The 20757-nt window shown below is 52.1% G+C and overlaps 2 protein-coding genes across 3 annotated transcripts in view; one reads left to right on the top strand and one right to left on the bottom strand.

Annotated features, from left to right (window-relative positions):
- The first annotated feature begins 94 nt into the window (after nucleotides 1–94).
- Hsd11b2 (hydroxysteroid 11-beta dehydrogenase 2) lies at nucleotides 95–5752 on the top strand. Its single transcript, XM_008839128.2, has 5 exons — nucleotides 95–359; nucleotides 3889–4101; nucleotides 4213–4398; nucleotides 4521–4658; nucleotides 4806–5752. The coding sequence occupies exons 1-5, from the start codon at nucleotides 95–97 to the stop codon at nucleotides 5207–5209; spliced, it is 1206 nt and encodes a 401-aa protein (XP_008837350.1). The 3' UTR covers nucleotides 5210–5752.
- Nucleotides 5753–6378: 626 nt separating this feature from the next.
- Atp6v0d1 (ATPase H+ transporting V0 subunit d1) overlaps nucleotides 6379–20757 on the bottom strand; it is a 51957-nt gene continuing 37578 nt past the window's right edge. For both annotated transcript variants that reach the window (XM_008839085.3, XM_008839086.3), the window contains 7 exons: nucleotides 20281–20452; nucleotides 12382–12560; nucleotides 11053–11132; nucleotides 7577–7654; nucleotides 7276–7452; nucleotides 7103–7180; nucleotides 6379–6997 (listed from right to left, as the gene is read on the bottom strand). In XM_008839085.3, coding sequence (XP_008837307.1) covers nucleotides 6836–6997; nucleotides 7103–7180; nucleotides 7276–7452; nucleotides 7577–7654; nucleotides 11053–11132; nucleotides 12382–12560; nucleotides 20281–20452 — 926 coding nt within the window. In that variant the 3' untranslated portion in view covers nucleotides 6379–6835. The remainder of the gene's footprint in view (nucleotides 6998–7102; nucleotides 7181–7275; nucleotides 7453–7576; nucleotides 7655–11052; nucleotides 11133–12381; nucleotides 12561–20280; nucleotides 20453–20757) is intronic.

The raw sequence follows: 20757 nt of genomic DNA, 5'->3' as shown, positions 1-20757 counted from the left end.
TCATTCTCTACTCCCTGCGTCCCGGCCCTGAGTTCCTCTCCTCGCTCCCCAACCAAGCCCCCGCCCCGCCCCAGCCCAGCCCGGCCCCGCCGCCATGGAGCGCTGGCCTTGGCCGTCGGGCGGCGCATGGCTGCTGGTGGCCGCCCGCGCGCTGCTGCAGCTGCTGCGCGCAGACCTGCGTCTGGGTCGCCCGCTACTGGCCGCGCTGGCGCTGCTGGCAGGGCTGGACTGGCTGTGCCAACGCCTGCTGCCCCCGCCGGCCGCACTCGTGGTGCTGGCTGCTGCCGGTTGGATCGCCTTGTCCCGCCTGGCGCGCCCTCCTCGCCTGCCGGTAGCCACTCGCGCGGTGCTCATCACCGGTGAGTGCGCAGAGCACGGGGACTCCAGGCTCGGGGGCGGGACCTCACACCTAGAGGGTTCCCCTTGAGCTCAATCAAGGCTGGCTCCCGGGCTCAAAAGTGAGAGTCCTCCTCCCCTAGGTGCTAAAGAGTGAGCCAAGTTGGAAGCTCCGGGCGCCTCACCAAGTCCGGGTTAACTACCTGCCGCTGCGGGGAGTGTTGGAGGGAAAGTGAGGTAGAGTGTGGGCAGATGCTCAAAGGAAATTAGTGGCTGAGAAAAGGAAAGCCTCCTGGAGTCTGTGCGGTCGGCTCCATCCCAAGAGATGAGGCGTGGAGCAGAGGACAGTACTCCAAAGGACTTCAAAAGACCTGAGACGGGAGGGTGTCTTCCCTTGAACTCTGCGTGACATTCCCAGGTCACATGGAACACCCCAACCGCTATTCACTGGGAACAGAGGAAGGAGCTTAATGGCAGTTCTGTCCAACCCTACCTCCCCCCATTGGCCAGGATCCTTGGAGTTCAGAAACGCTTTAGGTCACAGCAGCTGGGCAGAAGCTGGGTCCAGCCACCCATCGCCAAATTGCAGAGGCAGCAGTCTGCACCTAACACTTCATCCTGTCTATTCCTGGGTGCCCAGGAAAGAGATCTTGGAGAGCTGGACTCAGGTGCCTCTGATGCCTGGCTGAGCTCCCTTTGTCTGGAGCAGGGAATAAATCTGTCATCAGAGCCAGAGGAGGGGAAGGGGGTGCTGAAGACCCAGCAGGAAATGGGGAGGGGGAGAAAGGCCAGGGGGCACTGATCCACTGCATGGGAGGAGGGGCAGCCTTGTTTCTCTCCCACCATAACTTCTCAGGGACCTTGGTCCATAATGCATGATCAGATGAGACTGGGAGAACTCAGGAAATCCTTGACCTGGGCCTTGGAGGAGGTCAGGTGGTGACAGGTAGAATATGAGAGGTGTCTTGGACTCAGAAAGGGTGTGGGACAAAGGCTTAAGACAGCAATAAGTATATGACTTGGGAAGGGGGTAGTCAATAACCAGTCCAGCTGTTGGGGGTGTTGTGGGATGTAAGGTTTCCTTGGGAGGAAACTTGAATGTCAGGTAAGAAATCAGATTGTACTAAAGGTGGGGGAGGGTAGCACAAAGGCTTAGGGCTTTGGCAGAGGGTGGAAATTGAGCAGGACTTCAGGCTGGATGGAAGAGATCGCCAGTGAGAGTATAAAACCTCAGAGACCTCAGAGACCCCAGTTTCAGGGAATTGAGGAAGAAAAGCTATCAAGCCTTCTTGGCATGAAGCAGGGACTAGGTGATGGCTCTTCCCCCAAAGACAGAACAGATCCCTTCCTTTATTCTAATTTGTAAGCTACTTCAACAGGACCCAGGCCATTTCAGGTTTTACTGGCCCTCTTCGGTTGTCTTTTCTAAAATCTCACCTCAGGTCTTGGCTACTGTGGTTATGTCTAGCCTGAGCAAGAGGTGAGAAAGGGGATGCTTTCTGTGACCTGGGCTCCCTCCATCTCTGAATTTGAGATGTGTTTGGAGATGTGAAGAGGATTGCCTAGCCTACTCCTGTGTAAGCTCATCAGCAGTGGGCTCCTAGCTTCCCAATGCCTGCAAGTTCTGGGGTTTCCCCCAATCACCACCAGGCTGCAAGGCACTTAAGAGACCAAGTCCTGCCCCACCTGCCAAGAGCACTGTGCATTGTGCCTGCGGAGCTGCCACTCACCCCTCCCCAAGAATGCCCAAGAACTGCTTGCCAAACCTACTCAGCCATGGACTCAGGTTTGGGCTGTGTGGCTGAGTGCCTTGTGTGCGTGCATATGTCATCTGTGTGCTGATGGGGACAGGGTCCTGCATGTGTGAACATCCAGGCAGGTTAGAGGTATGTATAAATATCTGAGTGTTTGCTGGTGGCCAAGAGGGTAAGATGTGGATGACTGTTGGGACCTGAGAGCTGAGACTCTGGGAGGCTTTAAGTTTCCCTATAGAGGGTTGTCTGTTCTAGGAGGGAGCAGAGGCAAGTGGTGTGTGCATTCACATATACTCCCCTCCCCCAACCAGACTCTCCCAGAGAAGGACCCCCTCAACATGGGCTGGCAGGCCCCAGACACCACACACACAAAGCCTACTTTGCAGCCCCCTGCCCAGCTTTGTTCTCCTCTCAGCAGAGGGGGCGGGGCTGAGCTGGGGAGGGGTACTGATTGCCCAGGAGCAAGGAAGCAGAGCTGCTTTGCAGCTTTTCTGCTCAGCAGGACCCCAGGGCTGTCCGGCTGCCCTGGGCCTCCTCCCACACTGGCCCTCCTCCTCCCCTCACTGGCCACCCACAGAGCCAGAATCAGAATGGAAACCATCAAGGAAGCAGGGGCTTATCAGTACCAGGAACCCTCACATTGGCTTTGCCTGGTGGCTCTTATGACTGCATACCAAGGACAAGAAAACTAGGCCTCCAAGAGTGGTAGCTGACCTCAGGTCACATCTGGTGGTGTGGGGAGGGATTCAAATGTAGGTCTGTTTTCCTCACTCACCATCATATCTGTCCTGGGAGGGAAATGTGGTCTGGGTCTCAGAAAATATACTCCTTGTCACTGACTGGAATTTCAAAGGCAGGGATCAAAGGGGGAGGTGGGAATGGGCTTCCAGCTTGCCAAGAGCCTAGAATAATTGTAGAGGGTATTGAGACTGAGACGAGCGAGCGGTGCTTAGGATGGACAAGGCCAGGATGATGGACCAGAGAGCTTGGGCTTCATACTGAGGACCACAGGATCCTAAGGAGAGCAGGATGCCTCTGGGAAATTTCCAGCACTGAGTGGTACTTTTTTTTTTTTTCTTAAATGTGTACGAGTGTACTGCCTACATGTATGTGAGCGCACCTGTCTCGTGCGCTCACAAGCACAGAGGTCAGAAGAGGGCATCGGATTCCCCTGGAACTGGAGTTAAGGATGGTTCATAGCCACCATGTGGGGTGCTGGGAATCGAACCCAGGTCCTCTGCAAGAGCAGTCAGTGCTCTTAACCGCTGAGCCATTTCTCCAGCCCCAGTACTGTCATTTTTAAAATGATCCCTCTGGTTGCTTCAGGAGGCAAGATGGGATAGGACTAGGTCTGTTTTATAAAGTAAGGTTTAGCTGGACGTGGTGGCCTACACCTTTAATCCCAGCACTCAGGAGGCAGAGGCAGGTGGATCTTTGTGAGTTCAAGGCCGGCCTGGTCTACATAATGAGTTCCAGGACAGCTGGGCCTACAGGGAGACCCTGTCTCAAAAAAAAAAAAAAAAAGACCGAAATAAATAAAGGTTCATCCAGCCATATTCAATGGGTTAACTATGGGTAATCATGGAGATGACAGATGTCACAGAGTTGATGCACAGGGCTCAGCCAAAGGGCAGAGCTTACCAGAAATGTGTGTAAGGAAAGAGGGAGGGCTGTTGACTGCTACTGGGTTGAATGTCTAGGAGCCTGGATCCTACCCAGACCCTAGTGATCCTTGGGTTTTTGTCTAAAGCTAATCTGGGCCACTGTGGGAGTTCACTAGCTATCCTACCCTGGCTAGGTTGTGACACTGGTTTTGGCAAGGAGACAGCCAAGAAACTAGATGCCATGGGCTTCACAGTGTTGGCCACTGTGTTGGAGTTGACTAGCCCTGGTGCCCAGGAGCTACATGCCTGCTGTTCACCTCGCCTGAAGCTGCTGCAGATGGACCTGACCAAGCCAGAGGACATCAGCCGAGTGCTGGAGTTCACCAAAGCACACACCACCAGCACTGGTCAGCAGAGATGGCTCCACTAAGGGTGGGCATGGCTGGGTGTGAATGGGGCAGAGACTATGTTTGCAGCTAGACTGACCTGAGACTTTCTACCTGTCTCTGTGCCTTCAGGCCTGTGGGGCCTGGTTAACAATGCTGGTCTCAACGATGTAGTGGCAGATGTGGAGCTGTCTCCAGTGGCAACTTTCCGTAACTGCATGGAGGTGAACTTCTTTGGTGTACTTGAGCTGACCAAGGGCCTCCTGCCACTCCTGCGTCACTCAAGGGGACGCATTGTGACTGTGGGTAGCCCAGCAGGTAAGTGTCCTTCTACTCTGAAGTGCAGCAGTAAAGGAGCTGCTACAGGGCAAGGGAAAATTTGGGGAGTCCGGGGAGTCCCTAGCCAAGGCTGAGCAGCCTCATCCCCATTGTATCCCTAGGAGACATGCCATATCCGTGCTTGGCAGCTTATGGAACTTCCAAAGCAGCCATAGCACTGCTTATGGACACATTCAGTTGTGAACTGCTTCCCTGGGGGATCAAGGTCAGCATCATCCAGCCTGGCTGCTTCAAAACAGGTGAGGGTTCAGGTTTAGGATGGGACACGCATGGGGGCTGGTCTGAGGAGCTGGTGACTTTGGCTATAGGTATAGCTCAAATTAAATGGATTAGTGGCCTTTAGCTCCCCTGGCTGCTGCATTCTAACCTTGCTACCCCTTCCTTAGAGTCAGTGACAAATGTGAAGCACTGGGAGAAGCGCAAGCAGTTGCTGCTGGCCAATCTGCCTAGAGAGCTGCTGCAGGCCTATGGTGAAGACTACATCGAGCATTTGCATGGGCAGTTCCTGCATTCTCTTAGAATGGCGCTCCCTGACCTCAGCCCAGTTGTAGATGCAATCATTGATGCGCTGCTGGCAGCTCGACCACGCCGTCGCTATTACCCGGGCCGTGGCCTGGGGCTCATGTATTTCATTCACTACTACCTGCCAGAGGGCCTGCGGCGCCGCTTCCTGCAGAACTTCTTCATCAGTCACTGTCTTCCCAGAGCACTGCGGCCTGGCCAAGCTGGCCCCTCTCCTACTCAGGACATACCCCAGGACCCAAACCCTTCTCCAGTGGTGGCTCGGTGAGCCATGTGCACAAATGGCCTAGCTGTTCCAGCACAGGAGGCTCCATGAGCTCTTTCTTGGTCCTCTCACCTGGCCATTATGAAACCCTCAACCGTGTTCCTAAAGTCTGTCTTAAATAACTCCACTGATGATACCTAGTCCAGGCCTGAGACTGAAGTTTGCCAGGGAGCCTCTGGACCCCGCCACTGCTTCAAGAGCCCACAGAGACCCTATTGGGCACAATGCTCCATGCTGCAGCTTAGAAAACCCAGCTGGATGGAGTTTAGTTCGTTTATCCATATGTAGCCTTTGACAGGACTCTACAGACAGTTTCTCTACAAACTCAGTGTGACTGGGCAGGTGGGGACTGCCTCAGCACTAGTGCCTCAGTGCTGCAAGTCCAGAGAAAATCCCAACTGCCTCTTGACTGCCTCCAACCACCTACCCCCAAGCCACAGGGAAGCTGCATCTTACACTTGCCCGATAGTTGCTTTTTTTCCCCCTCCTTTTTTGGTCTTTTTGCAACATGGTCTCCCTGTAGCCCCAGCTAGCCTGGAACACACTATGTAGACCAGGCTAGCCTCAAACTCACTGAGATCCCCCTGCCTCTGCTTCCTGAGTGCTGGGATTACACCCAGCCTCTGATAGTTGCTTTTTAAAATAAAGATACATTTTTATTTCTTCTAGAATGGGGGAGATGCAGTGTTTGGAGGAGGTGACTGCTTAGTTGTCTTGGTAACAGGGTGTGGCTGTGATAGAGGTTGGGAACTGCCTGGGAGCTCCTGGGGCTCAGCATGGGGGCCAGCCTGTGAGCACAGGCCTAACCAGGCTCCCCAGGCACTCTGGTTCAAATCCCTTTTCCAATGACCTGAGGCAAATCATTTATCCCCAAGTCTGGGTTTCTGTATAGAGAGATGAAGGAATGCCAGTAACTGCAGGGAGTTGCAGGACTCAGTGAAGTAGTTATGGATTATGGAGGACTGGGGGCCTGCAGGACCAAAATACAGCTCTTCCCCTTGCCCCCATGCACTCCCACATACATCTGAGCCTATTTCTGTTACCTGAGCCTTCAGCAGAAGAAGCTATCCTCCAGGGATTCCTCTGTAGCTGCTGAACCTACTACAAGAGTGCAGTCATGAAGAAAGGCGAGTCTGGAAAAGGTACAAGGGCCCAAAGGAAGTAGCAGACAGTAGGCTTAAAGAGGACAATTTTATTGTCTCAGGGAGGCAGAGCTGAGGGAGAGGGCTGCAAAGCTGTTTTCCCCTTGCCCCATGGACACATACACTCTATCCTTCCCATGAGCCGTAACTCTGGGATGACCCACAGCAGGGAGAGGAGGCTCACACTTCCTCCAGGGGTTCTCAGGTTAGGGAGGGACATGAAAGTGACCACAAGCTTCTCAGACATGTCAGTGGCTGTAAACATAGGGCTGAGGGGAGCTCATTGCTCTGAAGGGGGTCTTGGTCCATTCTTGGTCAGAGGAGAGGTACCCAACCCCTTTTTAGGCCTAAGAGCAGTCCCAAAGGGGGTCAGGGACCTGGGCAACCCATAGGACAATGTGCTACACCCTCCCCTGGGGCAGACAAGTGAGCCACAGGCTTCATCACAGCACACAAAGACACACACAGTGCACTTGGGAGCCTTGGATCAGAAGATGGGGATGTAGTTGTCAATCTTGGCGCGATGGCGCTGGGCTATGCACTCAGCAATCCACACGATGTTACGACATTCCTGCTCTTTGAGCTTCACAAAGGCATAGAAGACACCAAAGTGGAACTGGTTCAGGAAGGCCAACTTGTTCAGCTTCACCTGTGGTCAGAGGCAGGTATGATGCATAGGTGACATGGCCAGAGTCAGGTCTAAGTCACAACCCTCCCTTAGGCTGGGCAGGCTCTGCAAGAGCCCTGTGCTCACCTCATGTTCAAAGAATCGGTCCTCCAGGGTCTTGTCTCCAGGGTTGCTACCTGCACCCTCGAAGAGCAGTTTGTATTCCTGGCCAGGAAATGGGGGGAGGCAGAAGCATGAGTGGTGCTGGGTTCTGGGGTGCCAACATGCCCATCTTCTAACCTGTCAGCCAGGGCACTCACCGGGTAGTAATCAGCCACATTCTTGACCTGCTCATAGTCGTCAGCCCGAGCCAGCTGAGCCAAGCCCTCAGGGTAGAGTCGCCCGCAGTGTGGAAAGAGCTTGGCCCGATCCTCCTTGGACAGCTCTGTGCCGAAAGAGTTGATGGTGATGATGAAGGCGCGGCGGTCTGCTTCAAACTGCAGGGCCAGTGCACAAGCAACAAGAAAGGGAAGAGGGAGACCATAGCCAGTCAGTTGGCAGAGCTTCCTTCAGACAAGGGTCAGTGGGGACAAGCAAGCAGAAGAGTGGGTAGGCACTGACCTCCAGGATAGGGCACATGGCATCAGCCGTAGTACCACCCAGCAGAGTGCAGAACTTGTAGAAGGACTCCAGATAGGCCTGCACAGAGAATGGAACTTGCTTAGCACAAGCAGAGCAATTCTCGGAGGCTTCTCAGGGACCTATTCCATTTTTTCTCTTATTTCTAGTCCTTTTAAGGTAGGAGTAGGCAAGATCAGCTCTGTCAACCTCCCTTCCACCAGAACATCTACTATTTCAACAGTTAATCAGCCAAACAGCAGTGCCTTGCTGCCTCCTATGTTGGAGTAAGAAAAGTTTCTGGCCTACTGTCTGTTTCAGGGTACATGTACCCTACCTCTTCCTTCTGGACAGCCAAGCTCTGTCTTCTTCCTGGCGCTCTACCGTCCTTTTCCTCTAATCTCCAAAAACTTTCCCTTCCTCAACCTCAGATACTAGGTGTCCATGGGCTAGTGAGGGAAGGTTATCCTGAGAGTTCACAAAATGTCCTGAATTAAATCCTCATGCCCTCCCTTTTTGCACCCCATCTTAAAGAATATTCCTCCTCCAAACCCCTCAGACATCCCCTAGGCATCAACAATAGGAACCAAATTGTCAGGTCAGTTCCAGCTCTGAAGGATGGTTATTGCCTATGTGAACGTCATCCCTCACAGTCAATGACTAGGCATGTAGGCTGCTGGTGGGAACATGTGCTTTTTGTCCAGGAAAATTGGATCTGCTGGGCATGAGGAAAGGACAGGTCAGCCGAGGTACAAGGTCCTTCCTAATACTCATTCACAAGGCCAACCAGGTTTCCTTCTACACGCTTCCCCATGGTCCCGCAGACCCCACAGAGAGCTCTCTTGCATGAACCTTCACTCAGACCCCATCTAGTTCCATCTGTAGCATGGTCACAGTGACTGGATCTATATGATGGGGACTATTCTGAGTTAGGGGAGGGGCCTGGAACACAGGACAAGCTTTCCACACTCAGGTGTGCCCTCCAAATTGGCTTAGACCCACAGGTTCTGCCATTCTAAGAGAGATGAGATGAACCCTGGACTCCATGAGCCCAGATTTAGCCTGCCCAGCCACACTAGGCAAGATAGACTCAGGGGAGAGCCTGAGGGTGACCACCGAGGTCACAGGAAACAAAAGGTCAGGATAAGTGAGGAATAAGAAGGGCCCAGTAAAGATCTTGGGGAACTCAGAGAGCCTGAGAACAGAAACTGCTGCCAACTCCCACCAGGGTTTGGTGGTACTTCTCAGTTCCTCCAGGAGTCAGTCCCCTGTCACCTTCCTTGAGGTCAGCCAAGCTGGCTATGCTGAAATCCCAGGACCTACCCCAGAGGAGCCTGCAGCTCCTATCTGTGGGGGAAGCCACTGGCCAGGTCTTGGGTTCCATGCCCTGCTACCTACCTACTTGCTTAGCCAAGCTGTATCAATCCCTGGAGAAAGTGACCCTAGGGTTAAGGAGACTGGAAGACTTACACTCTCCTCTAGAGGCCAGGACAGCAAAGAAACTGGCAAGACCCAAACACCAAGGTCACCTCCCCAACCCCACCCTGTTCCCTGGAGTGTGCCAGCCCATGGCTGCTGCACCAGCTGCCTACAGTTCCCACCTGCCAGGCAGCTGAGGGTCCACCTAATCTCCCATCTGTGGCCACTGGGCTGGGACATTGCCTGATGGGCAGGGAGCCCTGGCACAGGGCCCACAATGTTAGGTCGGTGTTTATGAGCTGGTTCCTGGGCAGTCCTTGCCAGTTACGCCAGCTAGAACCAGTCAGGCCCAGTGATGGTGTAGGTGAGGCTCGGGGGGTGGGGGGGCTAGGCTGGAACAGCCGCACCTCTCACCCTGTCTCAGGGCAGGGAATCCGGCAATGGGCCAGGTGAACGGGTGGGAACACTAAAAGGTTGTGTGTTTATGTGTATGTGTGTATATATGCTTACACATGTATCCTCTTGCCTTTAATCTGCCCTCTACCCTGCAGTCACAAGGGGCCTTCTGAGAGTACTTTGCTCTGTTGAAAACCTTCACTGGCTTACCCTGCCCACAGAATAAAGTTTATTTTTTCATATTCTATTTATTTTGTTTGTGTGTGTATATGTATGTGAGTGAGGACATGTGCCTCAGCAAGCATATAAAGGTCAGAGGACAACTAGTGGGAGTCTGTTCTCACTTTCCACCCTGTGAGTCCTAGGAACTGAATTCAGGTTGTCACATTTGGCAGCAAGCATATTTTACTCACTGAGCCATCTTACCAAACTTACCTTTTTTTCTTGAGACAAGATCTTACTATGTAGGCCTGGCTGACCTGGAACTTACTATGTAGGCTAGACTAATCTTGAACTTGCAGCAATCTTCCTGCTTTCATCTCCTGAATGTTGGGAGGTGTGTGCCACCACTTCCAGCTAAAGTTTAAATTTTTGGCCTGACATTCAAGGCCCCAGGTGACTTAGCTCAGTGCCTGCTTCTTCCTTTGGATCTCTTTCCCCACTATCTATGTGGAATCTGCACTTTCATAGTAAACCCTTTGCCATCTGGCCCGTGATCCATGCTCTCCTGTATGTGTTATCTCTCTGCCTATACTATTACAACCTCTATCTCCTTCTACCAGATCCTTGTTGTGTGCCTGCTAAAGGCCCCACAGAAGACTAAAAGGCCTGGGCTTAAGCTGAGCCAGATGTTCGCCAGCTAGCTATAACCAGAAGATCCTTAGGGTGGAGACTGAAAAGACAGATGTTCTCAGAGTTTGGTTAGCAGGTTCTTTGGCCAATGCCATCCTCAGCCTTCCTGCATGGCTTGCCCACTATTGATCCCCTACTAACTACAATCTGTGTGTCTTACATCACAGCTTAATACCTTATATAACACAGACTGAACCCAGCCTTTCCCAAATGTCCCTAACAGGTAGCTATTGCTTAATCTCTGAGGGGACTGTGTGGATCTAGGAATCTCAAGCCTATCCTGTATCCCCTCAGTCTATGCCTCAGCCTAGTGCGAAGCAGAAGGTAAGGAGATGAAGATAGTGGGACATGGCAATGGAGGAGGGTCTGGGAACCTGAAAGGTCATAATGACCTGGCTGTGCCTGGCTGTATCCTCCCCTGACATCACTAAGCACACCATTGCCTTTGCTCAAGTCCTGTTGCCCTGGCTAACAACAGCCTACATGGGGTAGCCTGAGGACTATGGCCTGGGTGGTAGTCCATACCTTCCTGAATGCTGGGGGAGTGACTACCTAGGAGCCAGGTCTGACAGAGCATCAACCACTCTTGCTGATCTTATCTGAGCCTGCCTCAGGCATCACAGGGATGGATAGTCTGTTCCATGAAACCATCACAGGAGCCAGAGAGAAAGAGAGCAAGAGGATAAGCCCTCAGGACAGGAGTCTGGTGCAGCTGTGTCCTGTCCCAGCAACCCACATAAATCACCATCCCATCAGACCCACAGACCCACCCACCAACAAGCCAATTCCCCACTGCTCCCAAGAAGCACTACCTTGTAAAGTGTGTTTCGGATGATTTCAATGTTCATCTCATCAAGGTCCTGCTCTGAGATGCAGTCCTGGAAAAAAGCCGCTGGGGAGGAAAGTGAAGGATATGAAGAGTGGGCAAGCAGCCTCAGTGAGAGGGCCCATGCCACAAGGCCTTTTGGGTTAGATATTGGGGCAACCAATCCAGCCTGAGATTCTGCTTGGAATTAGCAGAAGCAATTCTCTGGGCCATGTGCACTGACCTGAGCTTTTCCTGCCTCTTTGCTCCTAAAATTGATTTATAAAGGAGGCGGCCAGCCATAACATGATCTAATCGCTGCTGGGGCAGACCCAAGTTTAGACCATGCCAAAGACAGACTTGCATAAGAGGCCATGAGATTCTCCCTTCTCCAGAGGCAGCTGTCTGGGGGCCGAAATCCATTGCTCTGCATCCCCTAGGAAGGCCTTGTGCCCACACATGGAAAACTAGCCTCCTTCTCCTTAAGATAAGAATGAGTTCAGCAGCTAGGCAAGGACCAGTGATCCACTGCAGAGCTAAGAGGAGAGGCTACGGCAGCCTCATCCTCAGGAGGGCCTAGAGACTAGTTTGATGTCTCTCCTTTAAAGATGAAGAACTTGCAGAAGCTGCAAACATCCCAGAACTAGCTCAGAGTTGCTGAGAGAATCAAAGGCAGAATAGGTGAACAGATATGGCTGGCATTTCTCAGGTTTAGGGCCCTCTGGTTCAACTTTGAGGGCTTCCTGGTGTGGTGCTGGTTATGACCCTCATGCCTTCTCCCCAGCCTTCTAGGCAGACAGGAGCCAGCATTAGTGAGGTGGAGCCCAACAGGAAGTTCCCCTGACTCCCCTCCCCCCTTCCTTGGCCTCTGACATGGACCCTGCATCCTGCCCGACACTGTCTGACCTAGCCCCTGGGACCTGCTCAGTGGAAGCAAGTAAAGCTGTTTGCTTTTCTTTTCTACCTCATGGGCAGCCAGTCACAGTGGCCCTGCTCAGGGTCATAGTTTATCAAACCTCTCAGGGCTCCAAGGGACAAGCTTCTCTCTTTATAAGCTCAGTCCTCCTGTGCATTCTGAGAAACTATACTATTTCCAAAGTTAGATGGTCAAGGGTGCCCCGTGGGTTGCCTATTGGGCAGAAAAAGCAAAGGGAAAGGAGAAGCAGGGTGGGAAAGAATGAGAATGGGAAGTTGAGGGAAGGACAAGGTCAACAGCAGAAAGCAGGGGCTCACTTTCTGCTTCAGGCAACCCCACCTCTCATACTCCATAAAACCCACACTGAGGCACTGATGCTAAGACCACTACCCAGCTGCTGTTTCCACCACAGTGGCTCACCCAGGGGCGTGTCAACCAGAATGGCATTGTAGAGCTCTGCAGGTGTCTGTGCAATATTCACGGCCTCCATCTGCTCAAAGCTGCCTAGAGGGTGGCACTTGGGCACAAGTTCAGCAATTGAACGCTGGTGCAATGTGCCTGTGATGAGCAGGATCACATTGTCAATCATGTAGCTGTAACTGTGGGAAACAGACAAGGCAGACTATTAGGGTAAAGGACTTGGAAGGCCAGCACCACATCCTTCCCCATACCCTGCATAAGCAAGCTGCTTTAAACCTAACTGCTGGCTCATGGATGCTACAGAGAGGCTCTAGGGGCTCTGTCCTTGGGTATCTCCCTGCCCAGGTTCCTGTCAAGTTCTCGACCTCCATCTTGTTCCAGAAGCATAGGACAAACATGGCCTCTCCCTGGAGAGGACTGTGCATTCATGACCCATGAATGACTGGAACACAAGCAACTCCCCTACAGCGTGAACAGTGTTCCAACAGGACACAGGAACCATGGGTACATGCAGGTGAGGCACACAGACCATCCCGGGGTGGGTGTGTCAGGAGCTTGACAGATAAAAGGACTGGGAGATGAAAGTGTGTTCTGGGAAGAAGGAACAGTGTGCAAAGGCCTGGAGGAATACATTGAGTTAGGCCAAAATTAAGGAACTGAGTGCCATCAAGACTGGTAGAGGGAGAGGGAGGGTACAGCTGCTGGCAGGGAAGTGCTGTTAGCAGCAGGGTGCCTGGAAACTGAGCTCAGGCCAGGCTGCAGGCCCCAACTTCATTTCAAACACAAGGTATCCGTAAGTGGAATGTAAGCAGGATATCAGAGTATGGTTAGAACCACTCTGACTCCTTGGAATTGTGAGGACAGAGGGAGAAGAGAGGCAAGGCTAAGGAGTGGCCTGAGACAAGGCTTCTCCAAGAAGGGCCAGAGAGGAGTTGTGGAGGCCCCATCTAGAGTGAAGAACTGAGTTAGGCAGACCTGCTCAGCAGTTCCACTTTGAAGACAAGAGGGCCACTTTCCTCCTTAGAGCCAGATGTTAGTGTCAAGCAATTATGCAGGAAGGCCTATATGAGATCCAGAGGCTAGTCTGGCTCAGGTCAGTTCTAGGTTAAGTCTCCCCTAGGTTTCCCCTGCAAGAGGCCAACTCTGCCTACCATGGGCAGTAGAGGGGGCTGTGAAACTGGGGGTTTGCTCAGTTAAGACTTGGCAAGGGACAAGGCTCTGTCTCCAACCAAAAGACATGGCCACAAAGGAGCTGGAGCAGAAAGGGTCCGGGCTGCAGTAGCCCTATTGTCTATCTTGTTACAAGGGATATACTCAAAGTACAAAGAAACTGGATGAGGCCTCAGGGGAATGTCCTCAAAGACAAGGCTGGGCTATGGAAGGATAAGAACTAGGAAGGAGGCTACTGTGAGCTGAGCCCTGAGCACAGGTCTTACCCTGTTTCTATGAGGGTTTGGAGCTAGGCTCTGACCCTGTTATAGGACCTTGAGTAAGTACCCAGTGCTGGAGACTGTTCAGGGAGGATTTGGTAGGAGGTGGTCCCTGGTACCAAAGGAATAAATGGAGAAGGGTGGTGGACAAGGGCCTACACCTCAGCTCAGAGAGCCAGCCACTACGGTACTCCCACAAGACCCTAAAGGAAGGCGTAGGAAAAAGCCCCAGCTCCTGTCCCATCCGGTCCCATACTCCTTGTGCTTGCTGAACACTCCCTCAGCTCCCACCTGGCTCACTGCCCTGTTACAACCTCTGGTCTCCTGGGTTTAGGACCAGACAGCTGCCCACTCTCCATCCCTTCTGGATGAGTCAATTATAGGATGCCCATTTGTAGCTTCAAACCAAGAGGTCCATATGGCCAGCCTCCTGCTCCTGAATCCATGGAGCTGGTAGAGTAAAGGCTGCAGAGAGAGAGCCTGCCAGAGCTTTGTGCCTTGGTCTCCAGCCTCAGCCTACCGCTCTTCCTCACTAGAAACACCTACTGCCTCTGTTGTCTTCTGTATCTTATGTATACCACGACATACCTATCACCCTTCACTACTTTACATGCACCTAATCCAGCCCCACTACAACCACTGTACTTCTAGAGACGCCACAAAGACTAACCCTTCTCCCTTAGAATCTAAGAATGCTTTTTACCTCTCACACCCTTTGGATAAGTTGGAGAATAATACATCCTTTGAACTCACATTATTCAAATGATTCCATAACCACTGGCCCTAGCACCATGGCAGATAAAACCCAGACTGGATAATACCAGACCCTGTCACAGCATAAGGCAGAAGAGCCCTGCCCCAAAGCCACTGTCCTTACACTTATGGCTAGAACCCCATGTTCTGATTCTATACTCCCCGTCTAGCCCTGTCTTCTCTTTTTTTTAAAAATATTTTATTTATTATTGTTTTTTTATGTGTATGTGTGTATTGCCTGCATGTAGATAAGTACACCCCTGTCATGCAATGCCCAAGGAGGACAGAAGAGGCTGTCAGATACCCTGGAACTGGAGTTACGGACAGCTGTTAACTGCCATGTGGGTGCTGGGATTCAAACCTGGGTCTTCTGCTAGAACAGCCAGCGTTCTTAACTGCTGAGCCATCTCTCCAGCCCTAGCCTTGTCTTCTCAGGGGGCCCCCCACAAGCAAGTTTCTCATTTGAAACAACCCCCCTCCTTGTGCCTACAACTCAGGGTATCTGTTCAAGTTGGGAACAAGGCTGGAGCAAGGCCCCAAAAGAGGTGTCTTGGTACTTCTAAGGGTCCTGGCCCAGCCTTAGGGAACCCTGTGGGAAGATGTTGCCACCTGGCTTCACTGCTGTCCCTCTAGTCATGTACAACTAGCCAGCTGTGATTCACTTTTCAGCTCTGACAGCACACATAGAAGCCAGTGGCAGTTCTCCCCTCCTTCCCAGCTTCCCCTAGTTTCTCTTTGCTATTAAGTCTTAGTTGAGCTTAGAGGAAAATGCTAGGCCAAGTAAGAGTCACTCACAATCATGGCACTTAGCCCCTTCTAAAGCCTCCTCAAGCCAGGCAAGCTTCTATCATGTGCCAGGCCCAGCACTTCCCTACCCCTGGGCCAACTGTTAAGGTTGCTGCAGTGGAGGCCCCTGCTTTCCCTTCCTGCACAGTGAGGCTCAGAATCCTCTTTTCTGGGAGATAGAAGACAGGGCAGGCCTGGCAGAAATGATAAGACCCAGTCATTTGCCTTTCTACCATCAGCAGGCAGGAAACCCTCCTCTTCGCCTGGCTTCTGCAGCTGCCTCCCTGCCCCCAGGGAGCTGCTCCACCATTTCTCCCCTCATTTGGCCTCAATAGGAGAGAATGAAGTTCCAGCTGGTCAGCATCTCCCTCCAGGGAAAGACAGCTGGGGAGTGGATGGCCCGCTGCCCGCCAGGCCAAAGAGGCTCTTTTGGGGTGGGGCAGTCCATAATCCTCTGCCCTGGGGCCCTCCCTTGCCCTGTGCCTCCAAATAGCTTGGGCCTGGAAAAGTCTCAGACTGAAGTTTAGGAAGCTACTTCCTCCGAAGCCTTCAGAGTCCCTAGCCAACCCTGGCCCTTCACTGTGCCCTATGGTGCCATCTGCTGGAGCAGCAAGGTTTCTCAGCCCTTGGGCCAGGAGGCCATGACTGGGTTCTCTTGCCAACTTGTCTGCCTGCCGAGGGTCCTCATTTTCTGCTAGTAACAATATCTGTACTCGATTACATGTAGGTCCTGAAGAGCCCCATCTAGAGCTGAAAATGAACAGAAGTATCTGTTATGGCCCTAGCACACCTCTCAAATCTCACTTTTCCCTCTGCAATCAGGATGAATGACATGTGGTGCACAGCAGAGTTAGTAAGGCTCTGACCTTCTCCTCATTAAAATCCTGACCCTACTCCAAGGCCCAGCTGAGTTCTCCCATCTGATTTGCGGCTTGTGGGCCTTGCGGAGCCCCTCACAGTAGTGCTTTCCCACAAGCCAGAAGAATAGGGTCAGTGCTGGCTCACTTCCAGGCCGGGGAGAGCCAAGGAACTAGAAACCATAGCAGCCCTAGAGCTTCAGTCAGCAGAGACGTGCAATCCACCCCAAAACTCAGCTTGTTGTAGACAGTAAGGGCTGGAGGGTCAGGATAGGGAGGCCAAGGGAAACCTGATGCCTCCCTTTGTGACCAAGCAGGCTCAAGGTGGGGGCAACATGTCCTAGGGAGGATGGCAGATGTGTTGGCAGGCCCAGAGAACACTTAAGGCCATTGTTCTGGGACAAAGCTTCCTTCCAAGTGCCCGCTTCATCTGCTGGCACTTCTCCCAGATGGTACAGGTTACCCACAGGCAGCTTCTGCCAGTGGGCACTTAGGCTGCAGGCAGGTACATTGGGCAAGGGCCCAGCCAGAGAGGCTCATTCATCCAAAGATAAGGGCACTTAAGGGCTACCTGGGATATCCAAGCTTACTCTCCTACAAGCAACTTTCCCAACTTCTCTTCTAGGGCTGATTCTCCTATGTAAAAATATCATGGAATGGTCCAAATAAAGGTCTCTTCCAAGGCCAAAAAACATGAATACAGGATTTATCCCAAGTCACACAGCAAGTTAATGGCTGGGCCTGGCAAGAGCCCTTGTTACAGTGACATTAACATGTTAGCACCATAAAATTGGGCTGCGTCACCTTAAGGCCATATGCTAGTAATCTACTTCATTTAGACTGTCTTCCCTACACCACACAGTGGCCTCTACAGTGACTATCTGTTCTCTCGGTATCACTTTCTCTCTACATCCATGTATTTCCCTCCAGGCACTGGCTCTGGCCTCAGCCCTGCCCCTAGTTCTTCTCTTATATACCTTTACCCTCAGCCAAGTAGACACCTTCTCAAAGAAGCCAGTCATGAGTCCCAGCCTAGGGATGCTCCCCTAGTACAAGGCCCAAAGGAAGGCTTTACTCATCTCCGTCTGAAATTCTCTTCACACTTGGAATGACCTGCTGGTACAGTACAGGAGAAAGAACAGCCAAGAAGATGGAGATTAAGTCAGATATCATGGGAAGAAGAAAATGCTGGGGGCTGGATGCTACCCAATGGCCAACCCTGGAGACCTTCACCACATGAAGGCCAAGAGCAACCATAATCAAGGCCTTGTTGTGGAATAACAGGACTTCTGGAAAATGACTGGAGGCTTGAGGGATGGGGGAGGGGATGAGAGGACAAGGAATGCAAAAGTATAGGCCCCATGAGAAGAGTTTTTTAAGGATGTTTAATGGTGCTAGAGGTTCAAGGAATGGTGTTAGAAGCAGTTGGAAGGGAAGGAAAAGTGGCAAAAGGAGTGGTCACTCTGGATCCAGAGGACACTCAGAATAGTAGTAGAATCCCAAGGAGAGGAGGGCACTTCCATTGGAATGAACTCAGGGGACGGGGTACGCATACAGTGATGGAAGGTATACTAGCTTCTACTGGTTTAGTAGACAAGAAGGTGGGACATCTGCCCAGATATGAGGAGACTGGAGACAGGAGAGGGATGATGTTTAAGATAGGGAGGGGCTTGATGAGGGGGCTGCAGAGTAAGTAAGGAGAGCAAGAAGTTGCTGGGCAGAAACAAGCTGAGGCTAGCTGAGTAGGTGAACATGCATATCTGGCAGCAAGAATGACCCCTCCCCCTCAATGGATGGCTTCCCCAGTTTTGCTCCTAGCAGTAGAGGTGGAGGGAGGACAGCTCCAGGCTGGAGGCTCTGGGATTCCTCCAGGGCTTGAGGGCTGCCAGGCCGGGTGGAACCATGAGTCGGGCAGCCAAGAGAGTTTCGGATGTTGGCAGAAGAGAGCTCGAATGACGGACCAGGGAACCTCAGCTGGGGAAGGTGGGAAATGAAGACAGAAGGGACAACAGGGAAGGAAGCAGTCCAGTGTCCTACTGAGTCCAGAACCCATGCTCCACAAGGGACTGAGAGTGGGCTAGGGAGCCTGAAGGCTGTGCGTGGAAAGGGGTGCCTGACTCAGCAATTTCAGGGATGGAAAAATTCCAGATAGTGACATGGCAGCCATCAGTGGGGGGGTGCCTAGTGTGGAGAGCAGAGAAGTCACTGGAGGGAAAGGGGTCAGGGATAAGCAGCTACAGGCTCAGACTGTTCAACACGTGGATGCTGAGCTGTTCCAGAGTGAGGGCAGGAGTAAGTGCATGGGGAGGTTGTAAGCCACAATCACCCATGAATGGAAGGGGCGGGGAAGTGGTGGATTTGGACAGCCTGCCACAGGATAGCACTTGGCTGCTTTAAGCACATTTGGTGCTTGCAGCCAGCCTTCAGCCAAGAGCTGGCGGCTGTTCTGTCTCAGTCATGCTCAGAGCCCTCTCCAGTTTCGTGGTTTGGCAGGCTGACAGGCCAGAGGTGGATGCATAGGCAGGTGGGCAAATTGGCAGCAAGATGGATAACATCTACCCTCTTAGCACTGGCGTGGGGTAAGGCTTCCTCTGGCCAGTCTAGCTGGCAAGACCAGAACATTAACCAGGAAGCTGAAGAAACCTTGTGCAAACAAGCTGAAGGTGAAGGCTGGGCTCTGGCAATAAATGTACTGCTTCCTGGTATGTCTTCGGCTCTTGCCTTGGGGCAGGGGACACAGGCCCAGGACAGGGGTTGGGATAGATGGTATGGTGACGTATGACACACAAATCCCCAATAAAGCAGCATATGATTTATTCCATCTGTCCTATCCCACTAGGTCTATGTTGGCATACTTTGACAAGAAGCATGCAGTTTGGACATAAGCCCATCTAGGACTCCTCAGCAGAAAGGCACTTGGGGAGGAGATCTGTGGTCAGGAGAGGACTTGTTTCCAGCTTGGGGAAGTTCCCTGAGCCCTTCAGGTGTCCCAGCCTGTGACCCTAACATAGGATGGAGCCCTCTGGCTAAATATGCCATTTGAGTACATGGATCCTCTGCAAGTGGCTGCTCCCAGTTGAGAGTGGGAATCAGGCCAGGCGGCAGGCTTTGTCCCTGAAGAGACAAGTGGAGTAATGTATCTGGTCCCAAGGGTAGGGACACTATAATCAGGGACTGGGAAAACAAGACACTCAGAAGAATGTGGGAATATACTTCCCCGCAATACCCCAATGCACAGCATACTCACAGGCCGGCCACTGCTTGTACTTCTGCTCACCACTCACATGAGGCAGCCACCTAGGCTGGGGCCATTCTTTGTCCTCCAGACCCTGGCTCATGACTCCTAGGTCATTCTTTCAGAGATGACCTCTTTACCTTTCAGGGTTCCAGGCATACAGATTTAGTCTAAGTAGCCTCTCCTAGCCTGCAAGCTAAGTTCCTCTCCTCTGTTTAGCTTCTCTAGGAGATTGGTATAAACAGAGCCCTACCCAACGGTCACAACGGGGAAGCAGTAAAACCAAGGGTTACTAATAAATATGGGAATCTAACCTACCTGAGTTCCTGGGAAAGGAATCAAGGCATTCAGCCTCCCCAACTCAAACCCCTATCCAGTCTCCATGACCTATCAGAGCAGATGGAGAATGGGCCTCAGCCCAGGCCAGGCAGGAAGAACTTGGCCCAACCAGGACTTTCAGAGCTCTGTCTACACCCTGACCCTTGACTCTAGTATGCAGGGAAGGGAGGTCTAGTGAGTGTTTGGTGTAGATGCTGTAGAGTAAGTGGGGAAAAAAAAAGGGGGGGGGGCTCCAATCTCCCCTATCTTTAACAACAAGAGGACAGGGAAAGAGACTGGTAACACCACTTTATAGATTGGGACCTGGAGATACAGGGTTGTTGAATGATCAGTAGTCAGACCACCTGGGAGAACTCTAAAGACATTCTTTAATGACAGCTGTCCTGACAGAGCTATCATCAGGTCAGCTGACAGAGGCACAACAGCATCTGGCCTAGGCCATGCTGGTGCCAGCTTCTACAGGCATAGTGACCCTGCCCAGTACTATGGGATCACTCACGTAATGAAGTCCAGGAAGCTGGCAAGTGGCTCATAGGCATGGTTCCTCATGTGGCGGAACTCTACTACCATCTTCTCCTTGAGCCTATCATCAATGACTGACACTGTCAGAGGTGACGCTTCATTGGCCAGGAAGTTGCCATAGTCAGTACTCTGCAGATGCAGCTTCAAGTCTGAAAGCCAAAGGTAGAGAGTAAGCACTAGCTTTGCTGAACCTTACCCAGTACTCTGTGTTTCCATCCCTACCCAACTTTGGGTTCAGCTTCTCCCCTGATACCATGTACTGCTGCTACCCTAACTTCCATCTCTCTCTATTGGCTCAGAACCTACTTACAACAAGCCAGGGTAAGATCCAGATGCTCTAGACCCTAGCCAGCACACTGAGCCCCAGAGTATAAACACAAGTAGAATAATTTCACACCAAGATGACATGGTTAACGCAAAGTATGATTTATAGTCTACAGCCTTTGAGACTCTA

This window comes from Nannospalax galili, unplaced genomic scaffold, assembly GCF_000622305.1.
Source record: "Nannospalax galili isolate Female #2095 unplaced genomic scaffold, S.galili_v1.0 scaffold799, whole genome shotgun sequence".
In the NCBI taxonomy this organism is placed as follows: Eukaryota; Metazoa; Chordata; class Mammalia; order Rodentia; family Spalacidae; genus Nannospalax; species Nannospalax galili.
The sequence above is the reverse complement of the archived record's forward strand: the minus strand, read 5'-3'. Positions and strand labels throughout refer to the sequence as shown.

What these genes read in the sequence shown, in the direction of transcription:
- Hsd11b2 (XM_008839128.2), top strand. Translation starts at nt 95, where the DNA reads ATGGAGCGCTGGCCTTGGCCGTCGGGCGGCGCATGGCTGCTGGTGGCC. An exon ending in TCGCGCGGTGCTCATCACCG is followed by an intron (nt 360 to 3,888) that starts GTGAGTGCGCAG and finishes TACCCTGGCTAG; the next exon opens with GTTGTGACACTGGTTTTGGC. An exon ending in GACTGTGGGTAGCCCAGCAG is followed by an intron (nt 4,399 to 4,520) that starts GTAAGTGTCCTT and finishes TTGTATCCCTAG; the next exon opens with GAGACATGCCATATCCGTGC.